This window comes from Carya illinoinensis, chromosome 15 (assembly GCF_018687715.1).
Source record: "Carya illinoinensis cultivar Pawnee chromosome 15, C.illinoinensisPawnee_v1, whole genome shotgun sequence".
Taxonomy (NCBI): domain Eukaryota; kingdom Viridiplantae; phylum Streptophyta; class Magnoliopsida; order Fagales; family Juglandaceae; genus Carya; species Carya illinoinensis.
The window spans coordinates 8,087,332-8,113,418 of record NC_056766.1 but is presented as its reverse complement, the minus strand read 5'-3'; the positions used below and the strand labels follow the sequence as shown (position 1 = coordinate 8,113,418).

General features: G+C 38.1%; 1 protein-coding gene and 1 pseudogene across 1 annotated transcript; one reads left to right on the top strand and one right to left on the bottom strand.

The window, feature by feature from the left end:
- Positions 1–1,501: 1,501 nt before the first annotated feature.
- Positions 1,502–4,870, bottom strand: LOC122295415 (annotated as a pseudogene).
- Positions 4,871–23,895: 19,025 nt separating this feature from the next.
- On the top strand, positions 23,896–24,225 carry LOC122296614 (uncharacterized mitochondrial protein AtMg00820-like). The gene has a single exon (XM_043106415.1). The coding sequence runs from the start codon at positions 23,896–23,898 to the stop codon at positions 24,223–24,225; it is 330 nt and encodes a 109-aa protein (XP_042962349.1).
- Positions 24,226–26,087: the final 1,862 nt, after the last annotated feature.

Sequence of the window (26,087 nt, the reverse complement as noted above, 5' to 3'; positions counted from 1 at the left end):
AAAAAATGAAAGGACATGGGAGGCTCTGGATAAAACTTAGGATTCCGATAACAAAAACACATCATCGCAAATGACGAATTTATTTTAAACAAACGAAGTGATGCATTTCTTTAGATTTTGACAATAATTAATAACTGTCAATGACAGTTACTTTTTTGCTCATTTTGTTTAAATTAAAACGAAACATTGCATCTATTGCTACTATTTCCATTTGTTTTTTTTTTTTTTTTTTTTTTTTTTTTTTTGATAAGGAAACCAAATTTCATTCATATAGGAGGCTCATTACGAGCAATACAAACTAAGTCATCCAAGATGACTCTCTTGACTACATCAGGACCATCTTCCAGCCAAACAGCTTCACTGGCCACACTAATAGCTAGTTTTGCAGCAGTGTGTGCACCTGCATTAGCACTTCTGTGAACAAAATTTAAAGCCCACTCTGGATTAGCTGCCATGATAAGCTGCAGGTCTTCAATCACTTGTACTATTTCCATTTGTTTGTTCTAAGATTAGTATTCAAAATTTATAATTTGCACACTATATAAACAGTATTAATTGTATTATGAGGACATAATTACTATATTCTCTTTTTGTATAACTCAACTCCTGAGTGAGAGGTAATTATTGTATAAGAGACAGCTTTACAATCACCTCCCTGTTCGCAAATTGATATTTCTCTATTTTGCTATTCTAATGAACAATGTCCAATCGAATTTAGCTTGAATGGTCCAGCTAGCTAGCAAGAGGTCGCTAGCTTCCGGCTTGAGCGTTAACAGTGGCCTCAACAAACTTTAACTAAAATTTAGCTAGAAAATTCACTTTTACAAATTTTAGTTAGCCACTTTTTACAACACCAAATAATAGGCTCAACAAATCTTTCACTATTATATTAAAATATTGATTTAAAACTTTGACTAGTCTCTTTCACTCAATAAATTTGACCAACCATATAGCCAAAGTTTAAATTCACTGTAAATTTGTTGAGCCTATTGTAGCACTTTATTTTAAACTTTGGTTATTTTTTAGTTAAAATTTAACTTTGTTGAAACCACTACTAGTACTCTAATTAGAATGACTTATTTCCTCAAGATAAATTGATTTTGTTTTGCTGCCTGATCATCTACATTACCTAAACAGTTAGCATTGACCTGATTCGACATAAATGATAAAACTTGTATTCTCATGCACCCTGAGGTATTGGAAAAACTGAATTTGTAACGAAAAGAAGAAGGAAGGATTAATTCAATTTTGAAACACGGTTGTTTTTTCCTTTCAATTTCCGAACGTCGTGCACCGTACGTCTATATATTCAGTACTCTTTTTTTTTCTCTCTCTCTTTTTTTTTTTTTTTGGCTTTTATAATATCGATTTTTTCTTTTTCTTTTTTAATACCAGCTTGTAATCTTTTCTCCGACACATGATTACATGTAAAGTAAGTGCTACAACATGGATTACGAGATCGATACGAGACATGAAACAGTAAATTCAAACGTCCCAACTAAAAGAAACGAAAATTACAGAAAATAAAAGAAAAGAATATTACAGAGCAAGAGGACCAAAGACTTTAATTATATAGCAAATACCATTCATCCATTATTGTAACGTAGCTATGATTAATATTTCGGTGTTTTCTCACCATGATCATCAGGATCTTTACGGTTTAAGAAAGGCTGTCTCTTGCAGATCTTAGTTTCTGGAAAGCATCTCTAATACTAATGCGGAGATCACGAGAGTCTGCGGTGCAAGATAGCCCAACCCCAAGGATTGTGATGAGGCATTCAAGTTGAGCATCAGGGCTTATGCGTTTGTCATTGTGGCAAAGATTGCTCATCTGAGCTAGCAGCTCAGGGTCGAGTACTTGTTCCACGTTGGCAGGGAAACTTAACTGCACCCATCTGATTAGGTTTTGGCCTCCACTGAAGCTTTCATGTGTTGGGTTCTTCCCTGTGAAGAGCTCAAACAGGATTACCCCGAAGCTGTATACATCTCCAGAAGTTGATATTTTTTCTCCCAAACCATACTCTACACATCATAATCAAGACAAAACTAGTTAGAAACTTGAATATATACATAAAGTAATGACAACAGAAAGGTTCTCCTCAGAGGAAACATAAAACGACATTTCTATTGAATTATCAGCTACCAAAGAGAAGGGAGAGAGAGAGAGAGAGAGGTTATAGTACTAACCTGGAGGTATGTAACCTATGGATCCCTTTAGAACATTTGTGGAGCTCATATGAGACTGATTGCCTGTTCTTTCAGTTAGCAACCTGGCCAGACCGAAATCTCCTAACTTTCCAGTCATGTCTTCACTCAGAAGAATGTTGCTAGGCTTCAAATCACAATGCACCACTGGAACTTCACAGTCATGGTGCAAGTAATCTAATCCACAAGCAACGTCAATGACCACGTTTAATCTCTCCACAACATTCAGCGCATGCCCATTTACATGCTTCTTCTTGCCTTCTAGCCAATCTTCTAAGCTGCCATTACTCATAAATTCATAAATTAGAGCCAGGAAAGCCATGTTCTTGAAGTCTATGCTGGAGCATGAAGTGATGAGTCGAACAAGATTCCGATGCCTAACATTCCTCAAAGCCTCGCATTCTGCCAAAAAGCTCTTCCAAGAGCTCTTCTTCTCAGTGTCAAGGATTTTAACTGCGATAGCGATTCCTTGCCCAAGATAGCCTTTATAAACTGACCCAAAACTCCCTTTGCCAATAAAATTATCTTGGTTGAAATCTCCAGTCGCTTGACGGATTTCATTGTAGGACACCACTTGATGCTGTCCTTTGAACGTTTCAGAAGTTTCTGCCATCTTTTGTTTGCTTCTTTTTATGTACAACAGTGAGCCAATTATAATGCAAAGGACCAATGTAACAAGGATACTTGTTATAACAAGAACTTTAGCTACTGTTCTTCCTCGCCGCCCTTGAGTACCATTGATACATGCAAAATTCAGGCAAAGCTTTGGGTTGCCTTCCAAATGGACTTGTGAGAGATTTCTAAAAACTCCGCCGCTGGGAACAATCCCTTCCAAATTATTGAAAGACAGGTTCAACGAGTTAAGGGCCTGAAGCTTTTGGAGTTCAAGAGGAATAGATCCAGAAAGTTGGTTGGAGGAAAGATCTAGAGTGTCCAGACCTTTCACTTCTGCCATAGTATTCGGAATTGGACCTGAAAGCATGTTTCTGGCCATGAACAATTTCTCCAAGCTCTTACAGTTTTCGATTGAGCTGGGGATACTACCAGAAAAAAGGTTGTCGGAGAGATCAATGGTAACCACACCTTTCAGGAGATCAATCTCTTCAGGTATAGGTCCGCTTAGAAAGTACTTAGATAGATTAAAAACAGTGCTCAAACTAGGGAGATTCAACAATTCTTTAGGTATGCTCCCATTGAATCTGTTGTTAGATAGGTCAATGGAAAGAAGATTCTTGAAGTTCCCGAAAGCAGGGGGTATTTTACTGAGCAAACTATTTCCTGATAAATCAAAATGAGTTAATTTTTGGAGATCACCTAAAGAATTTGGAATATTGCCAGAAAAATGATTTTTGGCCAAACCCAACTCCTTCAGTTCCTCTAGTAGGCCTATTTCAGGTGGGATTTCACCTGAAATCAAATTGTCGGTTAAGTTTAGCAAATTCAGGCCGGTAAGACGCCTGATGGACGTGGGAATGTTACCGTAAATACTGTTCCCTCCCATGTATAACTTTGACAGATCTTTAGAAAGATTGCCTATTGATCCTGGAATCACGCCCTTCAAATGATTGCCCTCAATGGAAAGGTAGTAGAGGAGAGTGCTATTTGTCAAAGAAGTAATGAAATTGAGACCATCTTTACCTGATCTAATCCTATTACAACCAATGTTATACATTCGAAGAGCTGGGAGATTTCCCAGTCCCGGCGGTACTGTTCCTTCCAGAAAGTTGTGCGCCATGCGGATGCTGTGTATATTGGTGAGATTGTGCAAGGACCATGGAATACGCCCGGTGAGTTTGTTGAAGCAAACAAAGAAATTTTGAAGGCAAGGGAGTTTAATCCCAACATCTCCGGGAATTTCACCCGATAGTTGGTTTAAACCTAAGGCAAGGGAAACTAGGGAGGATATGTTGTATAGTGATGGATGAATGATGCCTGACAAATTGTTAACTGCAAGATCAAGTTCCTTCAAATTTTGAAGGCGTCCCAATTCACTTGGTATTATGCTGTTGAGATTGTTGGTTCCGAAATTTATATTGAAGAGTGAGGAAAGGTTACCTATTGAAGGTGGAATTGCACCAGAAAGTAGGTTTTTCCCCAACTTCAAGGCTTCGAGCTTCGTCAAGTAGCTAAGCTCTTCAGGAATCCTTCCTTCAATATTGTTTTCAGTCAAGTCAAGGATCTTGAGCTGAGTCCATTGGCTTCTATTTGAGGGTAGCTCACCTTCTATTCTGTTATAGCTGATGTTCAGGACTTTCAAACGAAAGAGATTGCCAATCTGATCAGGAAGCATCCCTGTAAATTGATTCTCTTGGAGTTGAAGGGATTGGATGAAAGAGAGATTACCAATATGAGGGCTAATTGACCCTACAAGTTTAAAACCAGAGAGATCAAGGCCAACCACTCTCTGGCCAGACTTGTTGCAGACGACTCCTGTCCAATTGCATGGGGATGTGTTTTGTCCCAAGAAGATAGGTGGTTTGAAGGCTCTGTGCTAATTCCAGACTTGAATGAGATCAAGGCTTCCTTATCTGTAACAAGACTCAACGCGGCTGACTCTACTACAAGAAACATGCATCTTAAAAACATCGGGACAAGTAAGAAGTTGGCCTGAAGCATTAGTTGGGAAAGAAAACTCATTTCTCTTGGTTTTTATTTTTGAATTGGATGGAAGAGAGGAGTATTGATGCTATTATGGAACACAAAAGATGCTTATTTATAACAATACACCAATTGTCCTAATTACTAATTGGTCCTATGGTAAAAAAAAAAATTAAAAATTGATCATTAGGATAAATCAGAGTGTAAGCAATCGGTCCCATCATCTATTAGATTCTTTACGAAAAGTGGTAACGTCTCATTTACTTCTCAGGTCAAGATCAATTAAAAATGAAATAAGAAAGGAAGATCAGTCATGTCACATCCGAAAAAATAAAATATGAATGAAAAGAGAAATTAACGTCCCATGTACTTCTCAGGTCAAGATCACCTATATTGATAACATAACAATTAAAAATGAAATAAGAAATGAAGATCAGTCAGCTTGTCACATCCTAAAAAATAAAATATGAAATGAAAGGAGAAATTAACATGTTTCCAAGATTTTCATGAAGTATATCATCATTTCCAAATGAACTACTGTATTTTCATTCTCTTGACTGAGATACCGATAGACCTGGTAAAATAGAAACACACGGTTTCCACTTGACTGACTTTATTTCTCCAGATCTGATCAAGTCTAAGCAAATCTTATGTTTTTCAAACTTGATCTTTTCAATTATTTACACAATTATTTCTAAGCAAATCTTATTTCTCCACAATTATCTTTTCAAACTTGATCTGATACACCACCAATTTATTTATAATTTATAAATAATTTTAAATATAATAATATTTTTATATTATATTTAAACACATCAAATTATCAATAAAGTCAAAATAAAATTTAAAATAATATTATTTTTTTATATAGATGTATACAAATTGTAAATAAAAAATAAGTTTATCATTTTCCATATTTTCCTACCCTCAGTCTCACACCAAGCGACGGTCAAGCTAGCTTTGAGTAGCAGAAGAGTTGAGTTTTTCGTACGCAATGAAAGCTGGCAAGTGATCCAGCAGTGATTTGAGAATGGATTTAAGTTTTAAGATATAGCGAAATGCTTAGAGCATCCCCATCCGGTTTTCCAAAGCTCCATATTCCCCATAATTTGGGGTTTATTTTGGGGTTTTGGTCAAAATACCCCCCACATCCGGATCCCTATTTTAGGGAAAATATTTAGGGAATAAACAGTAAGTCCCCATATTTGGGGACTCACTATTCATTCCCTAAATCATTTTTATTAATATTTTATTCTAATATATAAAATAAATAATTTTTCAATCATCTACACTTTCTCTCATACTCATATTTATTATAGTTTTAAATAATAATGTTAAAAATAATTTAATTAATTACGAAAATATAAAAAAATTAATTTTAAAAATATTATTATATTCATAAAAAAATAATTTAAATTTTTGTTTAAAATATTCACTAGAGTAATAGTTCAAAAAATAAGAAAAAATATTAAGTAGTTAAATTTGTAAATAGAAGTGAAAGAAAAAAGTAATAAAAAAAGAATAGAAAAATATTATTTAATAGAATAGAGATAGGGATGGGGAATGGGATGTAGGAGGTTTTTGAAAGATGAATAAAATTTAGGGAAAAATTTGAGGAAATGTGATTTTGAGTTAAATTATAGGGATGGGGATGAGGAATGGGATGAGGATGCTCTTAGGCCACCGTTGGTGGCTTTTTTTTTTAATAATTAAGAAAAATTATTAATTATTATTATAAATTTTTTATATTTTTTTAAATATTTAAAAATTTTTAAAAATAATTTAAAAAAAAAAATTAACCTATCGGGAGCCACTAGCTGTGACTGTCGCACGGTCCTAACATATATTGTAAATAGTAATATAAAATTAATAAATAATAAATAATAAATAATAATTATTGAGGTATGCGTTTGAAACTGATGTGACACACTTGACTGCCTTTATTTCTCCAGATCTGATCAAGTCTAAGCAAATATTATGTTTTTTCAAACTTAATCTTTTCAATGATCAACGAGGGGTACTTGACAATAAAGAGAGTTTTACAGAAAATATTATATTTTCCTACCCTCAGTCTCACTCCAAACAACGGTCAAGCTAGCTTTTTTTTTTTTTTTTTTTTTTTTTTTTGATAGGAACAATGATCTTCATTAGATAAAAAACGATTACAGACATTTATCAAGCTATAGGACTTGAGAAAGAAAGTCTGGAATACTATCCCACCACATATCAATATCCTCTACTCTCCAAGCATTTCTAGCAAGTAAGTGAGCAGCTCTATTGCCCTCTCTATACACATGAACAAAAGAAACACTTGAAAAATAAGTACATAAACGTTTCACTTCTGCAAATAAATTTCCGAGCCAAGAATTAGACATATCATCCTGCTGCAAGGCTTTAACAAGTAGCAAACAGTCACTTTCCACCTCAAGAGCCGAGATGCCCATGGAAATACACAGTTGCATGCCTCTGAACACAGCCAGGAGCTCCACGGTTTCAGGGTCTTCCAATTCTAGTTCAATTTTAGAGACAGCCATAAGGACATGCCCAGTAGAGTCACGCAATATGGCACCGATACCAGCCTTATGAACATCTGAAAAGATAGCCCCATCAGTATTAAGTTTTAGCACACCTACAGGAGGTGCTTTCCAGCTAAAGTGAGACCTGGCTTGCATCCGAGACTTCACCACAACAGCTTTATAACTATATAACAGATCCAAGGCATGGGAGATAACATGAGAAGGAGATAGTATCTTATTATCAAATTCAAGCTTATTCCTCCTAAACCAAAAACCCCATGCAAAACAGAAAAATCTTGCCAAATTAGACAAATCTTGCCCAACCACAAATTGCATAGCCAACTCAACAAAACTACTAGGCTGAAAATTATGTAACAGAGGGAAAAATTGAGACCATGAACCTTGCACCTGGTTGCAAGAGAAAACTGCATGCAAGAAATCTTCTACCGGGCAGGAGCAGAAACTGCAGCAAGTATTCTGAATCACCTGTCTCTGCATCAACTTCACTTTTGATGGAAGACTATCCATACAAGCTCTCCAAGCAAAAATTTTTATTTTATTTGGCACCGGCATCTTCCATAAAGCTTTCCACATCCGCTGTTGAGATCTAGTATTTGAGGATTCCGAAGATTCAATCCGAGATAGCTCCATAATCAACCTATAGCAGCTTTTAACCGAAAACATCCCATTTCGTTCAAAGTTCCAAATCAATTTATCAGCTGTACCACTCGGAAATACCATAATTTTTATGATTTCGCCCACTAAACTTGGATTGAAGAGAGTTCTTAGCTTTTGAATATCCCATCCCATATTATCCTCCTGAAGAACCGAAGCCACAGCATCCTCTCTATGGGTCTCGGCTATCCCCTGTTCTGAAGCTAAAGTTTGGTGGCCTGGCAGCCACTTATCATGCCATAAACTAACCTTTTGCCCATCCCCGATCCTCCAAATACAAGCTTCCTTCAGCCAACGCTTTGCCTCACAAATACTTCTCCATGTAAATGATGGACAATGCCCCAAGTTGGATTCTAAAAAACTAGACTTGGAGAAGTAACGAGCTTTGAGAAGCTTATGTAACACCGAATCATTATTCTGCATTAAACGCCAACCTTGTTTTGCCAGGAGAGCCAGGTTGAAAGATATTAAATTTTTAAATCCCAAACCACCCCTGCACTTAGCCTCACACATCTTACGCCAACTAACCCAGTGAATTCTTCTTTCCTCTCTTTTTTGCCCCCACCAGAAATTGGACATGAGACCCTCTAAATCAGCACAGAAAGAGGCAGGCAATAAAAAACAACTCATCGAGTAAGTTGGGATCGAAAGCGCTACAGCCTTGAGTAAGATTTCCTTTCCCCCTTGAGACAATAATTTTTCCTTCCAACTTTGCAATTTTTGCCACACCCGTTGCTTTATGGATTGAAAAAGCCCTGGTTTTTTATCTACCAACTATTGGAGGCAACCCAAGATACTTCTCATACTGCTGGATATCTCCATTACCCCACAAAGAGCGGATCTCCAGCTGTACCTCTTGGCTGACATTTTTGCTAAAAACCATAGATGTTTTATCCTTATTAATTTTCTGCCCAGAAACTTTCTCATAAACATCTAACACCTCTTGGACCCTTTTGTTCTCCTCCACATCCGCTTTACAAAAAATAACACTATCATCCGCAAAAAGCAAATGATTGATGTTAGGAGCATTTCTGCATATTTTCAGCCCAGAAACCTCCTTTCTAACCCCAGCCGCATTCAGCAAAGAAGAGAGACCTTCAGTACAAAAAAGGAAAAGATAAGGGGATAAAGGATCCCCTTGTCTCAATCCCCGAGTAGGAATAATAGGCCCTTTTGGAACACCATTAATTAAAACAGAAAAAGAAACTGTTTTAACACAGTACATCACCAAAGAAATAAAGCTCGACTGAAAACCCATAACTTCCATCACCCTTTGAATAAAACTCCATTCAACCCTATCGTAAGCCTTACTCATATCTAACTTCAAAGACATATAACCTTGAGATCCAGCCCTCTTATGCTTTAGATAATGAATCAACTCATAAGCAATTAAAACATTATCAGTAATTAACCGACCCGGAACGAAGGCACTTTGACTTTCCCCAATAATACAAGGCAACACAGCCTTCAAACGATTAGCAAGGACTTTAGAAATAATTTTATAAGCCACATTACACAAGCTAATGGGCCGATAGTCAGCAACAACGGAAGGGCATTTCTTCTTAGGGATAAGGGAAATATAAGTATGGTTAAGGGAGGTAGGAAAAACACCTGTATTTAAAGCTTGAAGAATCGCACCCTTCATGGAAGAACCAACCACATGCCAGTATTTCTGGAAGAATGCAGGAGACATTCCATCCGGACCTGGTGCCGAAGAGGGATTCATTTCTGTCAGTGCATTCCACACTTCAGATTCTGAAAATTGCTGACTTAATTCCAAATTCATCTCCGGGGTAACTCGATCAGTAAGTGTATCCAGAAAATTAGTTGAACTTCTTGGATTAGAACTCTCAAAAAGAGCTCCAAAATAGTCTAACAGAATTTTATTGTGCTGAATACCAGTTCTCCACACCCCATCCCCATCTTTTAATTTGTCCAGCCTATTCTTTTTCCTTCTTTGAGAAGCTTTCATGTGGAAATATTTAGAATTTTTATCCCCCTCTTTCAGCCACAAGGCTTTTGAACGTTGTCGCCACATAACTTCATCTCGCTCCAACCATTTCTGAAAATCCTCTCTAGCCTTGATATGATCAGCTTTATACTCCCCTGTTGGATCTGAAACATTAAGCATTTCCATATTCAGCCTAGCCAACTTCAACTGCTTCTGCACATTACCAAAACAGTTCCTATTCCACACATTCAGTTGAACCCCACACTCTTTAATATTTTGAATAATATGACCCAAATCATGTCCCCCTTCAGCACCCCTCCAGTTGGCTTTAATAATAGCCTCACAATCCTTTTCCCCTACCCACATTTCTTCAAAACGAAATGGGCGTTTAACGTGTCCATATTCACTGTCAGCTTCCGTGTTCACCCAAATGGGAGAGTGGTCAGAATAAGCAGCCACACCATGGGATACACCAGCAGATGGGAAAAATTCACACCATGGTTGGTTTGCCAGTACACGGTCAAGTCTCTCACAAATGCTCCACTCCCCTCCTCTACCATTTCGCCATGTATACTGGTTACCTTTAAACCCCAAATCCTTTAGCAAACAGTCATCAACCATATCCCGAAAAGCATTAATCTGCCAGTTTGGCCGAGGTAAACCTCCACATTTTTCATCATGATCTAAAACTTCATTAAAGTCCCCAAACACCATCCACGCCTCCCCATCCCGTCGATTTAAATAACGTAGCACATCCCAAGTTTTAACACGTTGATATACTTTCGGGAATCCATAGATACCTGTTAGGTACCAAGTACCCACACCCATAACATCATCAATCCGACTATCAATATGACACTTTGAATAGTTCAATATAGTTAACGAAATATCCCTACCCCACAATAAGGCAAGTCCACCCTTTCTACCAATACAATCAACAACTAAACAATTAACAAAGCCCAATTTAAATTTGCATACCTCAAATTCCTTCGCATTCAAACGCGTTTCCTGAAGAAACAAAATGTCGGGAGCTTCTCTCTGTACCAAATCACAGAGAGCTCGAATGCCCCGTGGGTTCCCAAGCCCACGGACATTCCAGCTGAGGATCTTCATTGCCTTCGGCGGGGCTGAGTAACAGCCACCACCGATACAAAATCATCTCCAAGGGGAGGTTCAGACAGAGGAACCCGAGAAGATCCACCTCGTTTAGTTGGTCTCCCCTTCTCATAATCATCGGGAGAACAGGCCTTTCTCTTCAGGGTTGTTTGGGAGGAAAGAGCCTCCTTATCCTTTTATCCCTAAGACGTAGGTCTTCGTAGGGGTCTTTTCCTGCCGTACGGCAGTCCCTTTCGTCTCTCTGCTTTCCCGTTTAGGCAGCTGAGGTATGGAAGCCGATTTAGATGACTTGTATCAAAGGCTTTCCCTGACCGAACAGGAGAATGAGGCTGTGGTGGTGGAATCGGGTGATTTGGAGGAATCTTCTCTGTGTAATGGTAAGGGTCTCGTTTTATCCCTTTTCACTGAAAAACATTTTAATCGAGAGGCTTTCAAGGTCAAGATGAAGAGAGCTTGGAGACTGGTGCGTGGGGTGAAATTCTGTGATCTCCACTCCAATCTTTTTTTGGCCGATTTTGAAGATTTGCGCGATAAAGAGAAGGTGCTAAGAGAAGGCCCCTGGTCCTTCGATAAGCACCTCCTTCTAGTCCAGGAAGTGGACGGCAGTAAGCAGGTTCAGCAAATAAAAATCCGAGAAGCATCCTTTTGGGTCCGTCTACATGACCTCCCTCTCCGGGCTCGAAATGACCGAGTAGGCCATCGTATTGGGGCAAAAATCGGGAGGGTGCTGGAAGTTGATTTGGATTCTGGTGAGTTAGCGTGGGGGGACTTCCTTCGGGTTCGAGTGTCACTGGATATAAGAAAGCCTTTGCTAAGGGGCACCCGATTTTCCATGGGTTCTGAAGATTCATGTTGGGTGCGATTTTCGTATGAGCGCTTATCTACTTTCTGTTTTTATTGTGGTTGTCTGGGTCATGGAGATAGGGAGTGTGAAAGTAAAACACAAGCAGATCCGCGTGCCTCTGATGATTCTTTCCCGTATGGTTCCTGGCTAAGGGCTTCGAGTTATGGGGACTTATTTCGCGATGGGCGAACTTGGACTCAACGAACTGGGTTGCGATCAAGCCGTCGTGTTTCTCCTCCAGTTTCCCCCGTCACAGGGGACTGTGGTGCAGCTGGTTATCGGGCTGAAATGGCCCCTGTTTCCTCGGCGCCAGTTACGGAATTAGATGGTAAGGCTTCAGACGGTTATGTTCCTGCTGTGATTGGAGTAACAATTGTTCATGGGGAAACGGTTATTGGTAACGCTTCGAATCAAATTTCGGCTTCGACCACCTGTTTGCTGAAATTCCCGAAACGGAAGCCTCTCTTCCTGAAACGGAATCAAACTTGGGTGCTAAAGAGGATGGGCTTGATTTGGGTGATGGGCCGGGGGCTGGGCCTTCTTTGCAAGCCGTGGAACCTCATGGGGTTTCTTCAGTTGGTAAAAGGTTGGACAGTAAAGCTCAAGTTCCTGCTTCGGTGGATCGGCCTGATGGTGTGTCTAGCAGGAAATGGAAGAGGATGTCTTGTATTTCCTCTGCCTCTCAGACCATAGCTAAGGAGGCTCTTTCCTCCCAAACAACCCAAAAAAATGGTCAAGCTAGCTTTGAGTAGAAGAAGAGTTGTGAGTTTTTCGTACGCAATGAAAGCTGCCAAGTTTTTTTTTTTAATATTTATTTATTTATTTATTCAAGCTTGTATAACAATAAAGAGAGTTTTACAGAAATTAAAAAGAGTCTTTCTCACTATTAATATACATAATACTACTAGGAATGATATCTAAGAGCATTGGCAATAGCCTAGCCATTACCAAATCTAAAATGGAACTCAAATATGATCTTTTAGCTATAATATAGACTTCTAGCTAAATTAGTCCATATTAGACTAGTTATTTTAAACTCTAAATAATAATATAATATTATTTATTTTAATAATATTTGATTTTTTTTAACACTTCAGCTAATTAAATATTACAAGAACAATAAAAACAACAAAAAATAATTAATAAAGTCATGACTCAGGCAACACCATATGTCATTTACATCACTGTTCTTATTAAAATAAGTGATCCGCTGGTGCATTTTCACAAATACAAAGATGAACAAACCCTGCACTGCACCAGTCGAAGACCACCAACAGCAGAAAATAAAATGTATAGTTCAAAAATAGCCAAAACAATCCACAAATTACTCCAAAACAGCCCACAAATTACCAACACAATTCAACTTCAATTACAAAAGATGACCTCCAGTTCATAAATTGCCAAAACAGTCCTATAGAAACAGATTCACCAGAAATTTCAGGATCTCAGTCTGCTGCATAACACTCACACACAATCAAGCTCCTCAGATGACATGTCCAGTTCAATGGGTTAGTGGAAAGCACCCCCTATTGACCACTACAAAATTAATTGGTATGTAGCCATTTGACAAGAAGAATTGCAAGGTGGGCATTGGCACTATCATTAGAAACTGGGAAAGACAACTCATGGAACCATGAAGATGAACAAAATATAGAGAGTTAGTGGTGTCATTGCACAAAATATAGAGAGTAATGCAATGAAACTTTTATAAACAAAAAAACTGCAATAAAATATAAATGATATTATCAATATGGTGTAGAATCAAAACCCAAATGCCCTTTGATTGACATTGTTGCTCTAAATGAATCTAACATCTTCTTTTACAATTTGAGTGGGTAGGCTTGGTCTGGGTCTTTTCATAATTTTATATAAGGAACTCTTTCATGGACAATAAATATGTACATGAAAATCAGTACATTTAAGTAGCAGTACACTTCAGTACATTTTAGTAGCAGTTTTACACTGCAGTAGATGTACCCAAATAATTTCAGCAAGTTCAGTACCAAACATAGAAGCAAATTCTATAGCAGGTTCAAAAAAATGCATTTAGCTCAGCTTGCCCAAACATAGAAGGAAAAAGCAAATGAATGATGAAAGTCGTAAAGAACAAGCCAATATCAACTGCTGGCTTAAAAGTAGATGGATTAACAACATGTAAAATAAAATAAAACCCAACAAAGATGGACCAAGTAGTTGCATTAGCATTGTACTAAATTTGCTTCACTTTTATCTTTATGTGATTTGATAAACAAACCATTGAAATAGCAAGTTTGTACTAAAAATGTAGAATGTAGAATGTCACTGGATTGATCTTGTACCACTCCATGGGAGAATGAAAAACAGGGAGATTAGTTGTTACTCTGTCTTTGAGTTCTTCATCAAAGCAATGATTCTACAGTGATATAGATTAATTATCTAAATCGAGATTAATGTACAACTGTTAGGAAACAACTATATTTAATAGATCATAAATGGAGGGGCACCACATCTCTACTTACTTTAAGTAAAAAAGAAGATCATAATGGCATGGAGATTTGTGGGAGGGAGGGGGATGGAAGTGAGAGAGAGAGAAATAAGAAAGTTACCACTGGGGCCACAAAGGATTATCTAAATATCTTATTTTCTGTCAAGAAGCTCCAATTGCATCACAGAGATTAAAAAACATTCTGTTTCTTCCGTACACTTGTAGCAAGTGCTATCGTTTTCTTTTGTTATTTCATAATTTCTACGATAATATGAATTATTACTTGAGAGCCATCACCAAAACTAATCCTGAGAGGTTTTAGGATTCTTCAGAAGGGTAGGTTTGAGATTTTTCAATCACATATATGCCTCCCATGCTTCTAGCACCCCTATTTTTCATTATAAACTAGTAACTTAAATTTTTCTGTGAAAACTAAGAATGTAGTCATTCCTATAGGACCCCACATCAGGGCAATCAACAAATGAGTTGCACAGAAAAACCAAGATCTGCATCCATACTAGAACAGATCATTCCAACAATACATAATTTGCGACACAATATGGGTTGAAAGATAAGACATTTGGTTGACCATGCTTCAAACAACAGAAAGATAGAGATCATTTCAGAATAAAGCCACGAGTATCCAATCGATTTAAAACCTTCCAAATCAACAATTTTGTCAGAGGCAGTAGCCTTAAAGAGGATATCTAACCATCTTCTTAACAAACCCCATCTCATAAGTTCCAATCCCATGGTAGATATAAATAAATAGGAAACGGTAAGTAGTGTAAAGAAAACAAGCTTCATGCATGACCAGAACAAACAGAACCCACGGGACATCTTGCAATCATCACGGGAAAGACTAGCAAGGTTTTCACTGTCTCAAAATCATAGAATCCTAATGAAATTGAAATAGAACTTTAGTCAAAAAAAGAAAAATTGCAATATGCCTAAATTATTTATTACTCTACATTTGAACAACGAAACCAGAAATTTAACGCCCTGCCAACCATAAATTTTGCATTTAGCTCAGCAATTTAGCTATACAAAATTTTGCATTTAGCTCAGCAATTTTGTTATGGCAAATTTGTGGATGAAATGGCACAACCTCCTTGCAAAGAAAAATACACGGACATTCAATCACTTGATGAAGAGAAAATGTGAGAAAATAGAAAGAGAAGAGGGAGAGGAAAGCCTTGTGGAGAACACACAGAGAAGAGAGAGAGAGAGAGAGGAGCAAGGAAGACAGATTACCATTTGGGGTGGAAGACGATGGCAATGTCGACGATCGACAGAGAGAAGGGGCCTTGCGGGTTGAAGAAGAGATTCTTGCGATGGAAAGAAGTGGGGTTCGCCTGGGTCGAAGAAGTGGAGAGTTTTGGAAGAAGAAAGAAAAGAAAAGGAAATGGCGAGGTTTCGTCTGGAAGAAAGAGAAAAAAATGACAGAGAGAAGCGGATTGCTTGGTCGAAAAAGAGAAAATGGTTTCTGGAGAAAGAAAGAAGAAAAAGAGGAAATAGGGAGGGGAGTGCTTGGGACGAAGAAAGAGAATAAACGAGGGAATGAGTTAACTGAAAGAAAAATAATAAAATATGCATTGGCCTCAAAACAGTACCTCGCCAAGTCTGGCGAGGAGTTAACAAACACTGTAGTATAAATCTCAAACTTGAAAGATATAGCTAGACCAATGCAGATGTTTTTTCTCATATTTACTTTTAATTTAGACTTGCATTGGAAAATGGCTAGGCCATTGCCAATGCTCTAATGGAATGCTACCAAACATTAAGTTTGTAGCGGTCCACTGCGCCACTGAGTGCGCGAATCGATTTTGGGATCTATCAATTTTTTTGAAGCTCCAATCTTTGTAGGACTTCAGTGAGCTTGATATGTCTTCTGTTATCGATGTGATTTGCCAAACGTTTTCTTCTCCAGAAATGGATGAAATGACTAATAACTGGGAGTCTCCCTCTAGGAGGATGATTGGATATAGAAGATGTTCTGTCATTTTGAGTGCCAGCTTTGCTGCTAAAGCTGCTGCAATCACCGGGGTTGTAGTAGAGGATTTTCTTTAGTCCAGATTTCTATAATCTCTCCTTTTGTATTTCGGCTTACCGCTGAGATGACAGATGATGATATTCTGATAGCTACATCAAAGGAAATACAATTTTGGTTTTGATGTGGTTTCTCCCAAGATTTCTCAACTGAAACATTTTGCTTTTCTTGCCAAGCATGAAGATTTTCTTGATATGAGTAGTTCAATTGTTGAGAAGCTTTTTGAGGAGAGGGAGTCGTGTTATTATGAATTGTGTCATTCCGAATCTGCCAGATGAAATCTAGGATCAGTATTGCAAAAATTCTGAAGGGCTGTTCATCTTGTGAATTGAGTCCTAATTTCTGACTAGGTTTTAGAATGAAGATGAACCAATCTTGCATGGAGTTTATTGCCAATGGGGAGATATTCAGAGGCCACCTACTTTGGCTCCAAAGGATTTTGGTAATGGGAGATTGGATAAAGAGATGGAGAATAGTTTCTTCATTCCCATTGCAAAGTGGACAGTTGATGGATGGAATGGAGGGGATAAAAATTTTTAATCTTTCTCTTGTTGGCAGAATATTCCAAAGGATCTTCCATAAAAGGAGGTTGTGGCGATCATGAATTTTGAAATTCCATATCTCTTTCCAACAGATATTTGGGATGGCAATTTGGATTGTGTTTGTTAGGTTGGATTCAAGATGGTGGGCTGATTTGACTGAGAATTTCCCATTTTGTGCTTTTGACCATATGGGGCTATTCGGTCTTTGTACTGTTCTAGGCAAAGGAATTTTTTGAATTTCTAAGACACTGCTATGTTGGAATAGGGATTTTATTTTTTGAAGATCCCATGTACTATTAGTCATATTGATCAAATCTGAAACCATGAGGTTTGGTGAAAGATTGGCTAGAGGGTAGAGTGGGATAGGTTTGAAGTTTTCCAGTATCGGAATCCAGGGGTCAAACCAAGCTCTCACCAATAAACCATTCGTTATATTGAAGCATGTACCTTTCTCCAGCAATGGTCTTGTTTTTAGAATTCCTTTCCAGAGACTTGAGTCAGTGAGCTTGGAAGCTATGTTCACAAAGGCATTTGACTTTAGATATTTTTTTTAGAGTAGCTTGTGCCATATTCCATCATTTGGTTGACCCATTTCCCATCCTGTCTTTGCTAGTAAAGCTACATTCATGTTTTCCATCTGTCGTAATCCCAAGCCTCCATCTTTTCTTGGTTGGCATATAGACTTCCATGATTTTAGGTAAAGTTTATGCTTTTGATCTTTTGTAGTTCCTCACCAATTTTTTTTTTAAGCTTTTGTTTAGAGGCTCACAGATGGACTTTGGTAGCAAGTGCATTGACATTTGATAAGTGGGGATGGTGCTTGCTACTGATTTGATGAGCATCGTTCTTCCTGCTTGAGATAACATTTTTTATTTCTAACCCTCTAATCTTGTATTAATTTTCTCCATAATTTCTTTGTAGTCCTCTTTTTTTGAACGGCTGAAAGTTGTTTGGATTCCCAGATATTTCATTTTTTATGACGATTCTTTGTATGGCAGATCATCCAATATTTTTCTTCTCACTGCATGGCCGGTATTTTGAGTAATGTAGATTGAAGATTTGCTCTGGTTGATATGTTGACCTGATCATTGTCGATATTTTTCTAAGGCATTTGCTATGGCCTTTGTCGATCTTTCTTTTGCTTTCCCAAAGATGATTAAGTCATTTGCAAAGAAGAGATGAGAAATAGGGGGGGGGGGGTTGTCTCTACTGATTTTAATACTTTCCAATTGCCTTGTATTTTCATATCTTAATAGGAGTCTTGAGAGAACTTCCATGCATAGAATGAAGAGGAATGGCGACATCAGGTCACCTTGTTAGAGGCCTCTTTGAGCTTTGAAGAAACCTCTAGGGGATCCATTGATGAGGATGGAGAAAGATGTCATTGTAATGCATTCCTTTATGAGGTTTATCCAAGTTGAGTTGAAGACTAAAACTCTTAAGACAGCAAAGAGAAAGTTCCATTCGATAAAATCGAAAGCTTTTTTCATATATATTTTTAAAGCCACCTGACCTTTCTTCCCCTTGTGATTTTTTAGATGATGAAACATCTAATGGGCAATTATAGAATTTTCTTTGATATTTCGGCCTGGTACAAAGGCTGTTTGGAAAAGGGAGATGATACTTGGTAGAGTTCTCTTTAAATGATTAGCCATAATCTTTGTGATGATTTTGTAGATGACATTTGTCAGGCTAATTGGACGGTAATGATAGGGGGAGCTTGGGTTTGCTATTTTAGGACTAAGAGCGATGTGGGTATGATTTATTTGCTTCAGTAGCTTCCCACTTCTAAAAACATTTTGCACAGCTGCGATCACATCCCTCTTGATAATATGCCAGTAATGCTTATAAAAAAGGGCAGTCATTTCGTCCGGGCCAAGTGTTTTATGGTTCGGGATTTGTTTGAGAGCTTTGTGGATTTCAGCTTCTAAGGGCAAAGCAGTTAAGAATTCATTTTCATCCCTAGAGATATGGTTTTCAAAACGATTTTCAAGATTTTCAAGGAAATTTGGTTTTGTGGATGTGTAAGTGGATTTGAAATATTCTATGAAATTTGATTCAATCACTTCTTGGTTCATAGTCCATATACCTAGATTTAGCTTGATGGAGTCTATGTCGTTCCTTCGTCGACGAATAGTTGTTGACAGATGATAGAATTTTGTATTTAGATCTGTTGTAATAAGCCAATTTATTCGTGACTTTTGCCTCCAAAGGATTCCTTCATGCTTTGCTGCTCTTGAAGATTGTGAAGAAGAAGACTTTCTTGTTGTAGACTCCATGGATTCGGCATGGTATTCTGTAACTGGTTAATCTCCATTTCAATTTGCTGTATATTTGATTGGATTCTCCCAAAGTGGACTTTATTCCAAAGCTTAGAGATTTTTTTGTTTCCTTTATCTTGCTACAAAGGATGAAGGTAGGATTACCATTGAAGTGATGTCTCCATGCTTCTTGGACAATGACGTTGTTGAGTGGTTCACAAGTCCAGAATTCCTCAAATTTAAAAGATGATGCATTTTTCCTTATCTTCATTGTGTTTAGCAATTGACGCTTGTAATATGAGGATGAAGATATTAAGTGTTGGATGGAGGCATCCGAGAAGAGTGTGCGCCATTGTGGATTGGCTATTCCACGAACTAAGTCCTATGCTCTATACTGTGGAGGATATCCGTAATTGAGGGTTTAGTGACACTAACTGGTACTGTGTGGATGATGGATCTAAATCCACAAGTGGGCGGGTGTTCATGCTTGGTGGCACGACCATCTCATGGGGATCCAAGAAACAAACTTGCATAACCCACTCAACTATGGAGTTTGAGTTAGTGGCTCTAGGAGCTGCTAGAAAATAGGCCGAATGGTTGAGAAACCTCTTAATAGACTTGCCAATGAGGCCAAGTTCAATGCCTCCTAGTTCCATACCTTGCGACAGTCAAGCTACATTGTCAAGAGTGTATAGCAAGTCATATAATGGGAAATCAAGGCATATAAGTCTTTGACATAATACTGTGAGACAATTGTTGGAAGAAGACATAATCACAGTAGACTATATAAAGTCAACTACAAACTTGGCAGATCCTCTAACAAAGGGCCTAAATAAGGATCTGATTTTTCAGACATCGCTTGAGATGAGTCTAAGACCTATGGAATAGATCACTAAAAGATGGCAGCCCAACCTAGATTTGGAATTCTAAATTCTAGGTTCAATGGGAAAAACAAAGTCTTATTAGTGATGGTAATAGCACTAAAAAATTACTGTTTAGTGCTAATCTTGAAGTGAAAAGGAAAGGTTGAGCATAACTCTCAGTGAGTTCGCATAAAAGGTGTTTTCTAATGCAGAAGCACCTAGAAGAACTCTACCTATGTGAGTGTAAAGTCAGGCTGCTTTTGTTGGGGTTTGGTAAACCACCTATATATATATAGCACTCATGAAGTTGGGATAACACGTATGGCCTTTAATGCACAGCTATAAAGAACGACATAAATTATTACACAATGAAGATCTCCCAGCTGCAAGCTGTTTATCTACTATAGAAACTACATGTCATCTTGCATTAAATCATAAGTTTGGGCATGGATGATACCATACACATTTCATGTATTTCTTTTCTCGAATGTTCTTTTGATTATTTGATTATTCTGTAGGTTTTTACTTTATTGTTAGAGATGCAGTTAGTTTGTTATGCTTGAGATGTATATATATATATTCGCTGGTTGTACAGTGCAAAGGCAATCAATATACAGAGAAATATTCAAGTATTCTCCATTTTCCTTCGTGTGAAATAGCTCTCAGCCTTCTCTAATTTCTGAAACCTAACATGGTATCCAGAGCCTCGAGAGCACCATCCATGGAGGATTTTCCCGACGTTTCAGACGATTCCTCCTCTTCCATACATCTCTCTGTTCATTCCAGCAAACCCTCAAACACCTACAATGCCACATCCATAACCCGATAACTCAACCTTACAGACCCTCACAACCCCTTTCGCCTAGACAATGGCGACAGTCCTGCAGTGATTTTAGTCACAGATTTCCTCACCAATGACAACTATATTACCTGGTCGCGTGCGATGAGGAGGGCTCTCCATGCGAAAAACAAATTGGGTTTCATTTTTGGATTACTTCCTCAACCCACTAACCCAAATGATCCCCTTCTTGATTTATAGAACCACTGCAACGACATGGTAGTCTCATGGCTACAAAACTCCATTTGTCCTTCCATCCGATCCAGCATCGCGTTCGTTGATGATGCACGTGAGATTTGGCTTGACCTTGAGGATCGGTTTGCTCATCAGAATGGCCCACGAATCTACCAGCTCAAGAAGAACTTAGCTGGATTACTCCAAGAATCTGACACTGTAAGTACTTATTACGGCAAGCTAAAAACTCTTTGGGATGAATTATTGATTTATAATCCTAACCCTGTTTGCACTTGTGGCTCAATGAAAATATTATCCGATCGTTATCAACGTGATTGCGTGTTTCAATTTCTGATGGGCTTACATGATACTTATTCTCCTGTTTGGGATCAAATTATGTTGCTCGACCCATTACCCCCACTCACCAAAGTCTTCTCTCTAATTCAACAACAAGAACGCCATTATCAGATGGCTTCCACCAACCCTTCCCCTAACTCCTTAGCCTTTGCCATCAGAAAAGCCTACCCCAACCCCACCAAATCTTCCCATCAATCCAAACCTAAGAAAGACAGAGTATATTGTACTTATTGTAAAATCACTGGTCACACCTTTGATACATGTTTTAAAGCTGGAAATGCTGAGCCACCAATATGTACCCACTGTAACATGTCTGGACATACGATGGAGAAATGCTATAAGCTTCGTGGCTACCCACCTGGCCATAAACTGTTCAATAACACCCATGGTTCCCTTGTTTTTGCTGCTCAATCTAACTCTGAACCAGAGAATATCAGTGATGCTCAAGTGGGTCTCACTAAGACTCAGTACCAGCAACTTTTGGCTTTACTTCAACCTCGGGAGCTTTCCACTGCTGTTCAGCCTTCCACTAATTAGATTCAATCCAATTTCCCTTCTACATCGACTTCTCACATTTCTGGTATATCCCTTTGTTTATCCACCAGCACACACTCCACTTTGTCTAATACAACCTTTCCTTGGATCATTGATACAGGCGCAACAGACCACATGGTCTGCTGCCCTTCTTTGCTCACCTTCATCACAGCCTCTATCTCTCACTCAGTTAGGCTCCCAAATGGAACTAATGTTCCTGTTACACACACTGGCACTGTTCAATTGTCATCTTTCATTTGTCTTAACAATGTTTTATGTGTTCTCTCTTTTAAATTTAATCTGATCTCTGCCAAGAAATTGGCTGCTTCACTCACCTGTTGTCTAGTTTTTTTTCCTGATTTTTGTCTCATACAGGACCTTCTCTCATGGACAACGATTGGGAAGGGTAAAGTGAGGAATGGACTTTATTACTTGCTTAATACTGTTGTTTCTCCATCTACTCTAGCCTCAACCCTTTCAAAATTCAACAAAACTTCACCAACAGCTTGTGTTTCACATTCTCATAATACTACTGACCTATGGCATTGTCGCCTAGGTCATCTATCACTTCCAGTTTTAAATATGATTGCAGATCCTATTGTAAAAGACCACATTAGTATCATTAATACAAAACCATGTTATGTTTGTCCACTTGCAAAATTTCATAGACTTCCTTTTTCTCACAACAAACATAACACAACCCGACCTTTTGAAATTGTGCATTGTGACCTTTGGGGACCAAACTCAGTTCCTGCCTATGATGGTTCTAATTATTTTCTTACCATAGTTGATGACTTTACTAGAAGTACTTGGCTCTATCTTCTTCGCAATAAAGCTGAAACCAGAAAAAGCATAGAATCATTTGCCAATTTAATTGAAAATCAATTTGATATGAAAATCAAAATTTTAAGAAGTGACAATGGCAAAGAATTTCTTATGCACGATTTTTTCAACAGCAAAGGCATTATTCATCACACTAGTTGTGTTGCCACACCCCAACAAAATGGAGTTGTGGAACGAAAGCATCAACATATTCTCAATATAGCTCGGGCTTTAAAATTCCAAGCTAGTCTCCCTCTTGAATTTTGGAATGATTGTGTTTTAACAGCCACATACCTCATTAATAGGACTCATACTCCTTTACTTAATAATAAAACCCCTTTTGAACTTCTTTTTAACTCCACCTTCATATTCTCATTTAAGAGTTTTTGGTTCACTATGCTTTGCCTCCACCTTACATCAAGGTAGGAAGAAATTTGACCCTCGAGGTCGCATGTGCATTTTTCTAGGATATCCTTTTGGTACTAAAGGTTACAATCTCCTTGATCTTGAATCACGAACCACTTTCATCTCTAGGGATGTCATATTCCATGAATCCACATTTCCCTTCCAACATTTACCCCATCCCTCATCCAACCCTCTCCCACACTTAATTCATTTCACTTTCCCACCAATCCCCTGAATTTTAGTCCTGTCACACCTCCACATCCTGCCCCTTTCATCCAAATCTCAACCCAATCTCACATTCCAACCCTATCTCAAAATCAGACCACCCCACAAACCTCATCTACACCTTCCAAATCTGTCTCTCCTTCCCCTCAAAATCCTTCCCCCTCCTCACATATGTCTGACCCCCCTTCTCCACCATCTAACCCTCCTCTCCGCAGGTCCACCAAAGTTAGAAGAGCTCCACAGTATTTGCAAGAGTTCCACTGCAACCAGACCTCACTTCCAGCCTCTTCTCAGTCGCTGTCCAAGTCCAACATTGGTAATTCTTGTTCTCTTGCTCATTTTTTAACTTACCAGAAATTTTCCCCTTCATTTACTGCCTTTTCTACTTCTATTTCAACCATTTCTGATCCCACTACTTATAAACAAGCTATGAAACACCCAGTTGGTGTAAAGCCATGGAAGCTGAACTCTTGGCCTTAGAACAAAACCAAACTTGGCTCATCACTGATTTGCCTCTTGGGAAAGAGGCTATTGACTGCAAATATGTCTACAAGACCAAATTTAATGCTGATGGGTCTGTAGAAAGGTTGAAAGCACGCCTTGTGGCGAAGGGGTTTATACAACAAGAAGGTATCGACTATACCGAAACATTTTCCCCCGTAGCCAAGCTTGTTACTGTGAGAATTCTACTCTCCATTGCTGCTGTCAAGGGCTGGTTCCTTTTTCAATTCGACGTCAATAATGCATTTCTCCATGGAGAGTTGGATGAGGAGATTTATATGTGAAAACCACCCGGTTACACCAAAGGAGGCCCCAACCAAGTATGCAAGCTTCTCAAAAGCCTTTATGGCTTTAAACAAGCTTCATGGCAATGGTACTCTAAATTTTCCTCCTCTCTTATTGCTTTTGGATTCCACCAATCCAAAGCTGATTATAGTCTCTTCACTAAACTAGATGGAACTTCTTTCATTGCCCTTCTAGTTTATGTAGATGATATTATTATTGCTGGAAATTGTTCATCGTCCATTGCCTCCCTTAAATGTTTCCTTAACACTCAATTTAAGATCAAAGACCTTGGTTGTTTGCGCTATTTTCTTGGTTTGGAAGTTGCAAGATCTTCCAAGGGCATTCACTTATGCCAAAGAAAGTATGCTTTGGACATTTTGGCTGATTCGGGGACACTTGGCAGCAAGCCTCTTAAGCTTCCTCTTGAGCAGAATTTCAAACTTAGCAAAGATTCTGGTGTTCATCTTTCAGACCCGAGTACTTATAGACGGCTTATAGGTCGCTTGTTGTATCTCACAATCACTAGGCCTGATATATGCTATGCTGTCCAGCTTCTAAGTCAATTTATGAGTCATCCAACAACATCACACTTGGCCACAGCACATAAGATTCTCAGATATATCAAAGCTGCTCCTGGTCAAGGCATATTGCTCTCATCTTCTTCTCCACTCCAGCTTAGAGCATATTGTGACTCAGATTAGGCTTCATATCCTAACACACGCCATAGTGTCACTGGTTATTGTGTATTTCTTGGAGCTTCTCTTGTTTCTTGGAAGTCAAATAAACAGTCTGTGGTTTCTCGCTCCTCAGCTGAAGCTGAGTATCGCTCTATGGCCTCCACATGTTCTGAAATTACTTGGCTCAAATATCTTCTCAATGATCTTCAGATTCATCATCCACAGCCAGTATTACTTTATTGTGACAACCAAGCAGCTCTTCATATCGTTGCTAATCCAGTTTTTCACGAAAGAACAAAACACATCGAGTTGGATTGTCACTTGATAAGGGATAAAATCCAAGAAGGAAGCATCACTACTGCACATATTGCCTCAAACAGCCAACTGGCTGACATTTTTACCAAGGCCTTGCCCTCCTATCTTCTTCAAATACATTTGTCCAAGATGGGAATAGTTAATCTCTATTCTCCATCTTGTGGGGGGCTATTACACAATGAAGATCTCCCAGCTGCAGGCCGTTTATCTACTATAGAAACTACATGTCGTCTTGCATTAAATCATAAGTCTGGGCATGGATGATACCGTACACATTTCATGTATTTCTTTTCTCGAATGTTCTTTTGATTATTTGATTATTCTGTAGGTTTTTACTTTATTGTTAGAGATGCAGTTAGTTTGTTATGCTTGAGATGTATATATATATATATATATATTCGTTGGTTGTACAGTGCAAAGGCAATCAATATACAGAGAAATATTCAAGTATTCTCCATTTTCCTTCGTGTAAAATAGCTCTCAACCTTCTCTAATTTCTGAAACCTAACAGAAATATGTGTTGATATGTGTTGGTTGTCCAATTTTATCACACAATATGATAGTTCAAAGATATCATGTCTACCATCATATTGATAAAGCTTTGACAATCATACACTACATGGAAGTTCAAACCCAAAAGATACTTACATTTAAGTGTCAACATATAATTGTAATAGTAGCAATTTTTTTTTTAAAAAAATAAATAAATTATCTATTAATTGAAATAAGTGGGAGAATGTTGAATGATTTAAAATATTTTAAATAAATCTTATTTTTTAGAGTTTCCTTCTAACGTGATTTTTTGTTAATCCCACATTGAAAAGACAAGCAAGTTTTTAGTGGTTTATAAGTGAATGAGTTTTACGATA